The 13,945-nt window shown below is 47.6% G+C and overlaps 6 protein-coding genes across 6 annotated transcripts; 3 read left to right on the plus strand and 3 right to left on the minus strand. All coding sequences in view use genetic code 12, as the record gives it.

Annotated features, from left to right (window-relative positions):
- Window positions 1–116: 116 nt before the first annotated feature.
- Window positions 117–2,297, plus strand: CJI96_0005441 (uncharacterized protein; the record flags this gene model as incomplete). Its single annotated transcript, XM_029036438.2, has 1 exon — window positions 117–2,297. The coding sequence occupies one exon, from the start codon at window positions 117–119 to the stop codon at window positions 2,295–2,297; it is 2,181 nt and encodes a 726-aa protein (XP_028889329.2).
- A 1,885-nt stretch (window positions 2,298–4,182) lies between these two features.
- ZCF21 (Zcf21p) lies at window positions 4,183–5,469 on the plus strand (the record flags this gene model as incomplete). Its single annotated transcript, XM_029036439.2, has 1 exon — window positions 4,183–5,469. One exon carries the CDS (start codon window positions 4,183–4,185, stop codon window positions 5,467–5,469), a length of 1,287 nt encoding a protein of 428 aa, XP_028889330.2.
- A 439-nt stretch (window positions 5,470–5,908) lies between these two features.
- On the plus strand, window positions 5,909–7,252 carry CJI96_0005443 (uncharacterized protein; the record flags this gene model as incomplete). Its single annotated transcript, XM_029036440.2, has 1 exon — window positions 5,909–7,252. One exon carries the CDS (start codon window positions 5,909–5,911, stop codon window positions 7,250–7,252), a length of 1,344 nt encoding a protein of 447 aa, XP_028889331.2.
- Window positions 7,253–7,347: 95 nt separating this feature from the next.
- CJI96_0005444 (uncharacterized protein) lies at window positions 7,348–7,950 on the minus strand (the record flags this gene model as incomplete). The annotated part of the gene is made up of 1 exon (XM_029036441.2): window positions 7,348–7,950. The coding sequence occupies one exon, from the start codon at window positions 7,948–7,950 to the stop codon at window positions 7,348–7,350; it is 603 nt and encodes a 200-aa protein (XP_028889332.2).
- Window positions 7,951–8,740: 790 nt separating this feature from the next.
- CJI96_0005445 (uncharacterized protein) lies at window positions 8,741–11,542 on the minus strand (the record flags this gene model as incomplete). Its single annotated transcript, XM_029036442.2, has 1 exon — window positions 8,741–11,542. One exon carries the CDS (start codon window positions 11,540–11,542, stop codon window positions 8,741–8,743), a length of 2,802 nt encoding a protein of 933 aa, XP_028889333.2.
- A 336-nt stretch (window positions 11,543–11,878) lies between these two features.
- Window positions 11,879–13,855, minus strand: MLH1 (mismatch repair ATPase MLH1; the record flags this gene model as incomplete). The annotated part of the gene is made up of 1 exon (XM_029036443.2): window positions 11,879–13,855. The coding sequence occupies one exon, from the start codon at window positions 13,853–13,855 to the stop codon at window positions 11,879–11,881; it is 1,977 nt and encodes a 658-aa protein (XP_028889334.1).
- Between the last annotated feature and the right edge of the window lie 90 nt (window positions 13,856–13,945).

A 13,945-nucleotide genomic window follows, 5' to 3' on the forward strand; every position in this document is an offset into this window, starting at 1 on the left:
ATATAAACCTTAGGCTTATCAATCTAGATACTGCACGCCCTGCAGGGGACATGCACCGAAACCAGTATATAGTGGTTTGCCGAAGATTTCCAACGTTTTGTTGATATCGGGTGAAGATGTTCCGACCCGTACTAAGAGCAGCTCGAGTGTCTCCTCGTCTCTCCAGGCAGTTCCAGCTCAGTGCGCCTAGAAGAATCATCAATCCATTGTTGCCCTTCGATGTCTTGGAGGAATTGCAAGACGATGAGAGTGATGAGAACAAAGATCTTAAGAAGGACAAGAAGCGACTCATCCAGCAGAAGAAAAAAATTGTGAAGAAGTACAACGACGAAAAGCAGAAGAATGACGACAAGGGCAATGGAGCGCCTTCAACCGTAACCAAAGACATCACCACCGAGGTGCAGGGACTAGGATGGACAGAAAGCGTCAATGCTGGAGGAGCTGGTGGAGGCGGAAGTGGAGGTGGCGGAAGTGGAGGTGGAAATGGACCGCCAAATAAAAACGAAGACGAAGAGCACAAGCGTAGAAAGGAAGAGGAAGAACGTAAACGGGAGGAAGAGGCATTGGAAGAAGAAGGAGAGAACTTAGAGGAAGAGGAGGGGCCACAATCAAAGTTCAAGGAGACCTTGGAGAAGCTTGGGCGGTTTCTTTTCAAATGTTTAGAAACAATTGGCATCACATTGAGCTCTGTTGGCATTCTAGGACTCTCTGGCTACTTGTACCACCAATTCTACAACCGACACGTTTTGGAGAAAATGAGCGAGGCTTTCCAAAGCGGCGACCCAGCGTATCAATTGGCTGTTCACAAAAAGACCAACAAGCGCCCGGAGGCGGAGGAAGATGACAACACTGAGGACGACTTGTCTGCCTTCTGGGTTGATCGGCCCCAGCAGCGGTTGCTAGATGACATCATGTCAGGGAAGGTCAAGGGGAGATATTTTCTTGTAGTTGGCGAGAAGGGCACGGGCAAGACGACGTTGATCATGGAGGCCATGAAAAAGATCGACGGGCGGAACGTTGCCATTTTCGATGCCCACGCAGACCCGGAGATTTTCCGGATTCGGTTGGGGAGAGCGTTGAATTTCGCCTATTCTGAAGACTACATTGGTTCCTTGTTTAGCATGAGAGGACCTCGTGACACCACTGCCCTTTTGGATATTGAGAGAGCCTTTAATAAGTTGGAAACACTTGCAATCGAAAGGAGAATGCTGGGCAAGAGTGATAAGCCGTTGATTATGGTGATCAATAATCTGCACTTGATCAAGGAAAACGAAGAGGGGATTAAATTATTGGAGCTTCTCCAGCAGAAAGCAGAGGGGCTTAGTGGGAGTGAATTGGTGACCATGGTGTTTAATTCAGACGATTACTGGGTATACGAGAAGCTCAAGCGATTGGGCACAAGACTCGAGCTTGTCCATGTACGAGATTTCAATCGTCACGAAACAGTCAAGGTGCTCCAATTTATTCGTGGCAAGTTCTGGCCCCTGACGAAGTACCCTGAACTCAAGCTCGATCCGAAACTCTGCCATAAAGTGTATGATTTGATTGGTGGGCGTCCTCAGCACATCAGTCAAGTTGCCAGGCACAAGGATGTGATTGAGGCATGCAATGAGATAATCGACCGGGAAAAGACGTGGTTCCTTAATCAGTGCGGTCTTTTGGGAGAGGACATGGACGACGATGTCATGGAGTTTGGCAAGTTTGCAACGAGTGCAATGCTCCTCATGCGGGCTTTTGTGGAGATGGACCGTCAGCGAATGAACACGCTTATCCAGTCGAAAGCAAGTGATGAGGATGTAGTGTTAGAGCATCATGAAAACCACCATCTACCTGAACTTCCCCTCTGGAGAGCACGGCAAATCATGACCCGGCCAGATTACATCCAGCTGTATGACAACCTCAACATTTTCACGGTTGACTCTGATTCACGAGTTCGGGCCGACTCAGTGCCCATGATGCGAGCGTTCCATGAAATAGCATCGCAGCCTCACTTTGACGAGCTTCTACAAAACACTGCCGAGAGAGTTGCAGCCATTGAGTCTCTTGGGCGGACGCGAGAATTGGTGATGAAGGATTTGGTTCATGGCAACCGGTACGAGATAACCAAGAAAGGCGAGAGTTTTGGCGTCACCATGGACGAAAAGAAGAACGATGAGGAGGAATGTGAAGACCAAATGCTTATGGAAGAAGTGAGCAAGAGCGAACATCGCAAGAAGTGGTGGGAGCGACGCATGGGCTCGTTTGACGAGCTGTACATGCCCCGGGAGCCCGACGCTGGGGATAGTAGACAGGCATAAGAAAAGAAGAAAAGTGCAGCCTAGTGAATAAAGTCACAATATGGTGACAATGGCAGTGGCTGAGAAACAAAGAACTGCTAGGTTTGGTAGCGCAAAGATTGAGGATCGTCAGATGCAACTTAAAGCGAATGTTGATTGCCTATGGGGTAAAGGGAGAGATTGAAGAATTTGATTAAGAATAGGCTCTTGATTTACAAAAGAAAACATTGTTCAATTCCTGAAGAAGCTACTTGTCTCGGCAAGAGATTGTTCTAAGGACTCACACGCAAAAAAAAAGCATTCCCACGTCAAGTGTTTACAGGCAGGGCATACACCGGCACATTTTCGCTTCCTTAGCGCACAAATCGCTCGGAACATTTCTCGGGTGATTTCAGGTTGCAGCGCTGGCGCCGGTGCCGCTACTCCATGGGGCGGTCTGTGGTGTGTCGCTCAATAAGCGACTTGCTTCTGGGCCTAGGAGATAACGTGAAACGGTCGTGTTTTTGTGGCATTTGCGAAGAAAAAGGGAACAAAAAAAAGGCATGGCAAGGATGATGAGCGGCGACAGACACCGTGCCGTATACTATTCAGGATGGCTTTATGCCTGGCTTTGTTTTGCTGTTTAGCGCAACTTAGCCATTCATACAACATTTATTCCAAGAACACCTAAACCTTAAGAGACTCCAGAGACGTGCCAAGGCAGTGCTTGCATGCGCGCGCAGAGAAGGGGCCACAAGAAGGTTAACCAGAAGACGTAGTCGGCGAAATCGAGGACAGAGAAGAAGCACATTAAATAGAAGAAACTCTACTGACGGAGCCAGCTTTTTGTTTTTTTGCAACCTCGTCTCGATTATTGAGGATGTGTCAACAGTGCATGGAGAGTGCGTCAATTACGAGGGCGGCTGCAGGCAGTGCTTGAAGACACAAGGATGATGATGAGATTAAATCCGAGAAATATTGGGCGGCGTCTAAAAACAAGGGGCTTTTTGCAGTATCCTCATAAGTCTGTGCAAGAGCAGTCCCTATAGCGGTATTTATTCTCTGCCCTCTATTCATCTTAGAATCGCATTCCCCTTGGGGGCAGGAAGAAAGAATTACCAAACCACAAAGACGAGGATTTACGACGGCAACGTTCCATCAGTGGCCCGGGCAATGTCGGCATGCAACTTTAAGAGAAGAGGAGGAGTGGTCTGTATAGGATTCTCACACGCAACAAAGCGGTCGATTGAGCAACCCGGTGAAGTGATCATGTTTTAGGGACAACGCAACCGCGGAAATTTCGTGGAAAGTTCACCAGTATCGAAGTGACTGCTTCGTTAAATCTAGGGCGGCCCCCAGGCATGTTTTCTTCCACACCTTTGTTGTTGGCTCAGCCATCGCTAACACTTGCTGCACGCTGCATCTTGTGCGCTTCCTAGGCACCGTATTCCGACAAAGTGCCGTAAAAACAGGTCACCCCAGACAGCCACTAACGAGGAGATTTTCCGCAGAAACTTACAACACCAGCCAATCACAGCGTTCCCAGGGCTTTGTCGACTCCCACTCCGTGAACGTCGCTGCCATGCCTCGTATTTCGCTTCGTCGTTTGGTGACCCCCACTCGTATATGCTGCGCGCGCCTGCACACAGCTGCCGTTTCCTGGGCATCCTACAGGCCTTGTAATGGACCTGATAGTGTTTTTCCGCCATCTGCGAAAAACCGGCACAACGTGAGCCTTTACCCATACGACTCTTTTTCTTCCTGAGGTTTTGTTGAAGCTGGCCTATAAGAAAATAGCCCACGCCGAGAAATCCACCTACTCCACACTGCAAATCTAGCAAAAACAGCCTCCCCAGGTGAGCACCTCCAAAAAGTCCCAAATTTCAACCACCTTTGTCCCGGAACAGAGTTGCCGATCTCCACAGCCATGGATGTGTTCAACCTGGCGTTGCGAAACCCGTTGCCTCCAGCACGAAAAGAGGCCGATAAGAGCCCCAAAACACGGAAAAGGGAAAACGGGAGCGAAATCCCCAAGTCGACCCCTTCCAACGGCTCGTCTCCAGGAAACAGCAACAGTGAAAACGGCAGCACCTCCAGTCAAACCAACCAGAGCAACGCTGGCGAAACGTCCCACTCTGACGAGGAAGACCCCTACCGCAAGCGCAAGACGTCCAGAAGAAAACACAGAAACTCCCACTTGGGATGTGGCACTTGCAAGAAGAGAAGAATCAAGTGTGACGAGAACCTCCCGCAGTGCTTCAACTGCGTCAAGGGGAAGTTGCACTGTGCTTATTTGAACTTGGATGCGCCCGCAAGAAACGCTCTTCGATTGGCTCAGTACAACCAGAACTTGCGCCAGGATAACGTCAAGGACAAGAAGGACGAGAACGGTAGCAATGGCAACACCAACAATAACACGAGCAACAACAACAACAATAATAACAAAAACTCAAAAGAACCCATCACCCATATTCTCCTGGGCCACCTCCCGCATCACCCAGTGGCCGCCGTTGCTGGAGCACCGCCAGTCGAACACGTCCAAGCATACATGCCCTACCAGATCGTGACTCAGCCGTCGCTGGACCCTCAGGCGCCGCCAACTGCCGTTCCTGTTCCTCACCAAGCGCCGCCTGGAACAACGGCCACAATCTTGCAGTCTCCATACGGTCCGCTCTTGTCGTTTCAACCTGTGGGTGCTGTGGCCTACTCGCCAGTGCCGGTGCAAATTATGGCCCCACAGGTTCCGGTGATGTATGAGGATCCTTCTCTTATGCCACCGATGCAAGCGGCTCCTCATCCACCACCGCCACCTCCTCCTCCTCCTGCTGCTGCTCCACCTGCTCCAGCAACTACGTCTCCACTCAATCCGTTGCCTAGCCGAGGCACCGCATCGATGACGAATCTGCCGCCCACAAAAAACAGCTCATATACTGATTTGAGTCGAGCCAACATGGCGCCTACGCTGCTCCCTTCGCTGCTCCCACTGGTTTCTATTGCTGGAGGAGCCGCTGAAACGGTGCCTCCACCCCAACTCCCTCAGTTGGTGGTTTCTGATCCAGCACACTATTCGTCGATGTCTTCAGCAAATGGGCTGCCTGCAAACGGGTACGCTCCGGCGATCAAACAAGAGCACGAGCCTGTGAAGCTTCCCAGCATCCAGACGCAGCCCCCAAAACTGACTACCCATTCGACGGTGGCCTCTGCAGGGAACTAGGTTATCAACTCGCATGCGCCCTCCAAGAACAATTCGGCTGCATCGTCGTCAGTTACATCCCCAGTGCTCCATGGCAACGACAAGGTGCCATCAATCTCGAAGTTGCTCTCATAAAATGGAAGTTCACTGGGGAGGTGTGACAAAGAGGGTTGATAGAGATGCACCTCTAGGAGGAAATCCTGCGAATAAGCTCATTTTCAATGCCCTTGCAAAATTGTTTACTTTTCCTCCATCAACTCAGCTATTTATTACGCTGTGACTCAGTGGGCACTGTCTCTTCGGCCTTTTTGCAACCGGTCCGATGCCTGAAAATATCCGCGCCGTATATGTGTGTCTTAAGAGTGTACCCTTGGCACCAATTTTTTTTAGACGTGGGCATGCGCGCTGATCACCACTTAACGCGCCTGACAATAACAGCCGAACATCATTTACCATACTCATGGACAAGTCTCGGCTGTATTATTCCAATTCGCTTTTAAGTGCTTATCTTGATGGCAGCAATGAAAACGTCTCCGACAATGAGCCGTCAGAACAGGCAGAGCATCACGTGCCGAGAGTCCCAGAAATCTCTGTGGTGGCTCCTCAGGAGGCAATGTCCAACAAAGACGCCGGTGCTACATTGAATCCACTAAAGCTGACCCTGTCTCGTCCAGAGTCTTATCGATCACAAGCATCTAGTTGCAATTCGTTGTATTCGTCTCTTTCCAACTTTTCCGACGATACTGACCTTGAGAGTGTGAAGCTCAAGTTGCAGCATTGTTCTCTTGAAAAACCCCGTGGAAACTTGCACAAGCTTCGGCAGTTTTTCAAGCGAAATGGGAAGGTTGGCACTTCCGAGCCTGAAGATGACAACGCTTTGTTTCTTCGCCACGTGCATATGTACTGGAATACCAAATTCTACCACTACGGCAAGAATGAGACGCTAGATGTGAATTGGTCTGAGTCTTGTGAAGTGTTTCTCTTTGGCGACACGCTTCAAGCGATCCTACCGAATGAAGGAGACTTGCTACGTTTCATTTCAGAGAGCGAGTATGAGTTGGGGGAAGTCAAATTTTCAAATTTAAGGCGTTATCATGCTTCTGAGCTGGTCATTCCGGAGGCACTTTTGCAAGACGTTCTTCCTGTGATCAATGATTTCAACCACATTCTTGATCTCTACGCAGAGTCAAAGGCTAATGCCCAAAAGCCTGAGCTCTACGAGAAGCTCATTCGTGATGCCAACCGGTCATCAGGACTTTGCGTGCCTTTGGCTACTGCCATGTTTGGAAACTGGCTACTTTCATACAAAAAGAGTGATGAGGGAACGAGCAATTACGACAACGTGCTTATCATGAACTACTTTCGAAAAGCTGCTCGCTTGTCCGTAGCGCTTCGCCATTTGGCGCCGAAGCTCGAGGTTGCCGTGCCCAATTTTGAACCTCTGGAACAGATTCTTCTACGGCGTTTTCTCAATAAAGATACCGACAGTGCACTTGCGTTGAGTCTACACAATCTTGGCGAATATTATCACCACATCGGAGACGAAGACACGGCGGTCACGCTCTGGGAGCTCAATTGTCACCTCACTGGGGACCAGGAGAGCGCCAACTTGGCGATTCTTGGCCTCACTGATGGTTTTGGCTTGGGCAATAGACTCAAAGAACGCAACCTGATTGGCAAGAAGTCAAAGACCAATAAGTTTAACACCAAGCGGCGCATCGCCCACATATATCGAATTCTCATGAAGCGGCCCGACTACGACGAGTACGGCGTTTCGTGGGCTACAAAAGAGAAATACGACTGAGTGGTCAGTACTATTATGACGAATTTCACCACTAAACCATCATATCATGCATCAATAGAATTCATTACACGCTCCCATAGACATTATATACTGTATTAGTTCTTCCCGCCGGCGGCAGCAGCAGCAGCAGCGGCCTCCTCCCGCTTCTTCTTCTTCTTATCGTCGATCTGCTCCACCTTGACTTCATCCAAGCCTTTCTCCTCTAACAACTTCTCAATGTACGCCCTGGCCTCATCGCTCACATCACCCTGAACGACAATTTCGTCTTTCTTCTCGGCGTTCTTCACCACCGAGGCACCTGTGGCAAACTTCTGCGCAAACGTCTTGGACAATTTCTTCATGTCAATGTTGAACACCTCTAAGCCACCGATGGAAATGACGTGCTTCCTTCTGTTTCTCTCGATCCTCTTGATAACCACCTTTGAGGCGAGCTTCTTCTTCAACTCCCGCTCCGCCTTGGCCTCCTCCTTTGCCTGCTTCTTCTCCAAGTCCTTGTGGATTTTCTCTTCCTTCTCGATCGACAACGTCAGGGTTGCGTTGGCCAACGCTTCATCACTGTACAACTTTTCGAAAATCTCCTTGTGGTTTTGACTGAGCCACTCTCTGCACTTTTTGAACTGGCCTCCAAACTCGCAGTATTCAGGGGGAAACGAGCAAACTTCGCAATATGTGACAGTCTTGGGAGCAATCTCTGTCATGGTTGTGTAAGTTGAAGGGTGATGATGGAGTTTAAAGATGAAGAGTGAAGCCGATCGGTTCTCGTTATGTGTAGGTCGAAGAGGAGGAAGGAGGAGGCATGAGGTGGACGACTTGGGAGTAAGACTTGGCAAAATGGTTTCTTGAATAAGTTTGCAGTAAGGAGTGATGAGTGTTGAGGTCACTTTTAAATTTGTCAGTACTTGTGTGTGCATTGCCGATTTTGAGCTAGGTTACTTGTTTGCAGACATAGATCAAGGAAAGTAGTGATCAGGGCGTTGGGCCGAACCTACCACTTCGATAACTTTCAAGACATTCAGTGGTGCTATGGTGATTTAGAATGATCAAAGATGTTGAAATTTGTAGTTTACGACTCGACCTTCTTACTGAGTAGTGTTTACTCAAAACAACGTGGGTGAATGAGACAACACAGGTGAACTCTCATGGTTCTGTGCTGGAAAAATACCAGATCCCGATTCGCTGCAATTTAGCTGACACCGTGAAGTTATTTATAAATTTATATATAGGTTCAAGTGTGTGGTCCGTTTCTTTCACTCAGTTTTATGGTTATCCTCACGATGAGGTTATTGGCTGCGAAAAGTCATTGCAGCACTTAGATAACGAGTAGCATCTAAACTAATGAGAATGCTTAATATTACGTTGACATTGCCACATCAAAGCTCTTTTTATTTCATCCTATAATTACACATTCTTTCTTTTGTCTCTTTCTTCATTTTTTTTCTTTCTTTTTATTTTGGGGATGCCCCTCTCATTGTCACAGTCTATTTAATTTCAAACCCAGTCCTCACACACAGAGTATGCTCTCACGGGGCGTTGGTTCTCAAGCTCAACACACTTCCAGAGTGCCTCGTTCAACAAGAGCTTGTCGTCAAATTTCTCGTAAATTGCGCTCAAGTAGTACCAAACCTCAGGGCAATTGTATCCATATGGCCAACAGTGTGTGTACTCCTCCAAGTAGTTCTTGATACGGATTAGACCGGCATCAACATCCTTGTTGGAGATGAAGAGAGAGTTGCTTGGATCGTCGTCCTTTAGGAAAAGCTTGCACATGCCAAGTAACGTGACGCCATAGGCTTTTTTGTTGAATTTCTCTTCTGGGTGATGGAACTCCTCCAAAGATCTCTCAAACTCCTGGAGTGACAAGAACTTGCGGTATTTGGACGTCAAGAGACCCAAGTACGTATGTGTCTTAACGTTGGGCGGTGATACCGTTTCCGCCTCGACGATACACTCCTCGGCCTCCTCCATCGATCCCAATCTGAGGTAGATGGACGCAGCCCATAACCAAATCTCTTGCAAAACACGACGGGCGGGCTTAGAAGAGCTAACTGCCTCTTGATGTGCTTTAGTTGAAGTCTTACCGGCGCTGTTGCTCTCAATTCCAACTCTGGACAACCTCTTGATCTTATCTTTGGCAGCACGGTGCTCTCTCAGAGACGACTTGTCGACCTTGAGCTCTGGCACTGAAGGGTCAACCACACTTGGGCGATGTGACCATTTGCTCTCGGCTCTTGAATTAACCACGGACAAGCGTGGAGGCTGGAGACTCTTCTGGGGTGGCTCTGGTTTGGAATCGCCCAGTTCAAATAGCTCACGGTATAAGACAAACACTTCGGCAATAGACTCTAAAATATACTCGATGCCGTGCTTCGCCTCCCACATTGCTAGTTGCGTCATCTTTAATTGCAAAATAGAGTACTTCTTCTGAAATGAAATACTCGTACCTTTCTGCTGACATTTTTGCATGTAAAGGCCAGCAATGTTCAATGCATCCTCCACAAAACTTTCCAGTTCAGATGACGTTAATGGCTCGCTACGAGACTTCTTGAGGTCGTCCAAGACAGCAGCATTATTAGCTTCGTTGGATCTGTCATCAACACTCGATGCCTTTGTTTCATCGGCCGAAAGTAGCAAGACAAGCAAATTCCACACTTGAAATTGCTCCGGGTACTTCTTCAAGATAAATTTGCACAATTTGATGGCAGGTTCCACGAACCCGTTATACGACAACTCCAATGCATAACGGAATAGCAAAGTCGAATTCCCTGTCGAGTTCACAATAAGACTGTTCTTCCAATACTTGAGCACTAAATCGACATTCTTTTTCATGATTTCCGGAGTTGGCGATTGGTGAGAAGTTAAATAAGAATAAAAGTCACCAATGACAAACCACGCTTTTGCCACAGTTTTGACAAACTTAGACTGGTCAGACATCACTAAATTCGTGTTATATCTGTGATAAAGGAATGACAATCTGTTGCTTTGCAAACCGGCCTCTTCGTCGTAGTGCAAATCTGCCACTTTTGCAAGCTCACTCAAGTAATGCAAAAGCTTCTCTGTGAAAACCTTGAGCTGCTCCACTACCGTATACAAATCGTTATACTTGAACTTTTTGGTGATGTCGCCTTCTCTTGCAACTGGAATGAACGAATGTTTGGGATTGAAGTGTTGGAGACACACGGTATAAACGTCAATGACGTCAAGGATATTGTTTACACGACCGTGGTTTTGTTCCTGATCTTTCTCAACGTAGTCAATGTAAGTCTTGAGAGCAGCAATGGCTTCATCGTACTCTTCCAAGTCTAGCAAAGTTCTAATCAAGTTAGAAAGAATCGCAAAACTCTGATATGTCTTTTCCGTCATATTTACCAAAAACTTCTTTGAAAGTTTTGGCTTGAGTACCTGGGCCACGAGCGGTCTCTGTGAGGAAATGTCATTGATAGACTCGTAAAGAGAGTTGATGAAGGTTTCTTCCTCGCAGTTCTCAACAGAAGCATCTGGGAAGTCTTTTTTTTGCTTCACTTTAGTGTTGATGAGCTCCGTCAAAAAGACGTTGAAGTCATTTTTGAATTCCTTGATCACGTACTTTTCGTTCTCTGGTCTCAAGCAAAAGCTCGAGATAGCTATCACACTGCATGCGTTTTCGCTAAATGATTGAGAGATGATATCTTTGAATCTCAACGGCCTGGCGCCATTGGAGCTCAAAAGGCCAACAACTCTAAGCAAGATTGTGTCCTGCCACCTGTTAGCAGCAATCTGGCTCTTAGTACCATAATTCGTCAATTTAGCCAAGTACTCGAGCCAGTGCTTGTAGGCACCCTCTCTCTTGCCCGAGCCGAAAAGAGCGTAGAATCTGGCAGTCAAGTACTCAATGAAGTCAGTTTGTGCTTCAGATTCCAGGTGTGGAGAGCCACTTAACGAGAACAGCGAAAGCGTTGCCGACATGTTCTCATATTCGAAGCTCAAGTAGTGCAAGTCTGCCAACACAACGGTATAATACAAAGATTCTGAGTAAGATTGGCTCCTTTTGGAGTAATTGGCATTGACTGAAGTGATGTAATTCTTCAACTCGGCCAATTTTTCAGTGGCTGACCGGGCAGCCTCGGTGTTCTTATTCGACGAAGCAATAGCATCGCCTAGATCGTGCTGAATTAGCAACTGAAGTTGATAATCGACAAAAGCAATCTGCTGGAAGAAGTCGGGCGACTCTTGAAAGTCTAACACATTTTGTGGGAAACTTCCTAATGAAAGTGTCCTCATATACCTCTCATTTGGAGAGGCCTCGATAAACATTATAGCAGTGATAGGGAAAAACTCTCTAGTAGGAAATGTTCTGAAAATATAAATAAATATCGGGCAAGGACGACTCAAGGAAAGAGGACGCTGAAAAGATCGCTCTCACGGGTAATTTCTTTTACTCGTGCCCAGCTGTCAAAAAGGTACCCCAAATTTTTAGCACCTCCCTCGCTTTTGTCATGTTCTTCACATAGCCGTGGTTGAATGTGCGCCTGAGAAAAATCACACTAATGTCCAGTTCCCTGTTTGGGCAATTTTTCGCAGCCATAGGAAAAAGAAAGTTATGCAAACACATGCTGGGCGCTTCACATGGTTAGAAGTGTGGGGTTCAGTTTAGCATCTTTCGAATACTTTGTAAAGGCCCGGGAGATCGGCTAACTGGACAATATGGTCCATGAGCGTTGCAGGGGCAACGAGACGCAGTCTCACTTGGGGAAACACAAAGTTCTCTAGCAGATCGCTTATGGGATTGCAGTGGATTTGGTCCACTGGTGGTGGAACGTACAAAAGGGCCAACTCGTGTAAGATTTGTGAAAGACAGATTTTCTCGTTCAGGTAGTCGACTTTCGTGCCTAACCTGTAGAGGAAAAAAGGCAACTTCGATGGGGCTGGTTCTGCGCCGGCCAAGAGCAAGGGCACGCAACGAAGTATTCCTTCACTCACGTCGATTTGGAAGTATTCTCTGAACATATCGGTCATAGAAGTAATAGTAGACACAACATCCTGGCGGGGAACGAGGTCAGTGCGCTTATCATAGAGGGGGCTCAATATCTCCTCCAACAGCATGGCTGGCTCAAGTATGAAGCGGCCAAAGTTTGCAAACTCAGTGAGGCCAACCTGGTAGTAAAATTCCGCAAGCACGGCAGCGTAGTCACATAAGAAAAGTTTTACATCGTATTGGAAACAACAAAGTCTTCGCGTGCTATCCACCACTCCCACATACACCAAATTATTAAACACGTTGGTAAGGGGACGGTCCACTTTATCTCGCACTTCTTGACGAAGCTCTCTGATACTGTCAAGATCAATCTCTTTTCGCTCTGTTTCTTGAGAGCTCTCACTTGCTTCATCCTCCGTGTGTCTTGCCTCGTCTAAAATGCTGGTAATGCTCCGGGGTTCCTTGGACACAAAAGCCTCTAGTTTAGGTTGAGATGCATCAACTCGAACAAGCTTATTCTCTTGTCTATACTTCTTCGCCTGGGTGGCCACATCGTCAACACCCTCAGTGACTCTCTTGAACGTGCTTTGTTTGAATGTTCGTGAAGTGTCGTGTGATGAAAGCGTATCGTGAACAAGGCCCGTAATCCACTCAATGATCTCTTCCTCGTGTAAAAAGCGTACTTCACGCTTCGTAGGATGAATGTTGACATCAACGTTTTGTGGTTTGATCTCCAAACTCAAGTAGAAGAACGGATAATTGCCTTTAGGTAGAAATACCAGGTATAAGGAGAGAAGAGCCCTTTTGAGAGGATCACACGTCACAAGCCTGTTATTTATGAAAAACACAGGTATGGCTCTTCTTTTGTTGTTGTAGTTTAGTCCAGTAATGGCTCCGCTGACTTTGGCAAGCCCGTACTCTTCCAAGGGACCGTCCTTCGAGAACTCAATTATATCACTGGCCACACTCACGCCAAAAACAGTTCGCAAGCGCTCTTTGAGCGCTGCCTGTGGTCTCGTGGCTAAAGCTGGTGTCGACTCCCCAAATTTCTTGCAGCTGAACCCCACACCATCAGTATGGATTGCGTACTTGCCCACAACGTCCAAGATCAGAGCAAATTCGTCCAGCTTCAGTTTCATCAGACGAAGACGGGAGGGAACATTGTAGAATAAATCCTCCACGGTGATTTGTGTTCCGTCTTTTCCGGCAACCGGTCTAGGAGCAGTCTTGTCGCTGCTTTCCACTTTGAACTTTGGTGTGGCCAATTGACCGCCCGTATAAAACGCCTTATAAGCCAATTGAGACCCTGGGGTCTTCAGCACCACGCTCAACCTTGCAATGTGCGAAATGGACGCCAATGCCTCGCCACGAAACCCGTAAGTGGCCAAACTTTCAAGATCATCGAACAGCGAGAGCTTCGATGTAGCAAATCGTTCACAAAGCAAAGGCATATCCTCCACGGCAATACCGCAGCCGTTATCTGTGATCTGTAGAAGTTTCAAGCCGCCATCCTTGACAAGAATGTCGACACTTGTAGCACCAGCGTCTATCGAGTTCTCGAGTAACTCTTTGAGCGCGTTCGATGGCTGGATGATGATCTCTCCAGCGGCAATCCTGTTGATCACCAGGGGGTCGAGTTTTTTGATTGCCATTCCACAAATGTGCTTAGTTTATCAAATCAACTCTACTCTGAAAGGACTCTGCTATTAAGCGTGGGTGATAGCGGCTGCAAGGATATTAGC

The sequence above is a fragment of the Candidozyma auris genome, chromosome 7 (assembly GCF_003013715.1).
Source record: "Candidozyma auris chromosome 7, complete sequence".
In the NCBI taxonomy this organism is placed as follows: Eukaryota; Fungi; Ascomycota; class Pichiomycetes; order Serinales; family Metschnikowiaceae; genus Candidozyma; species Candidozyma auris.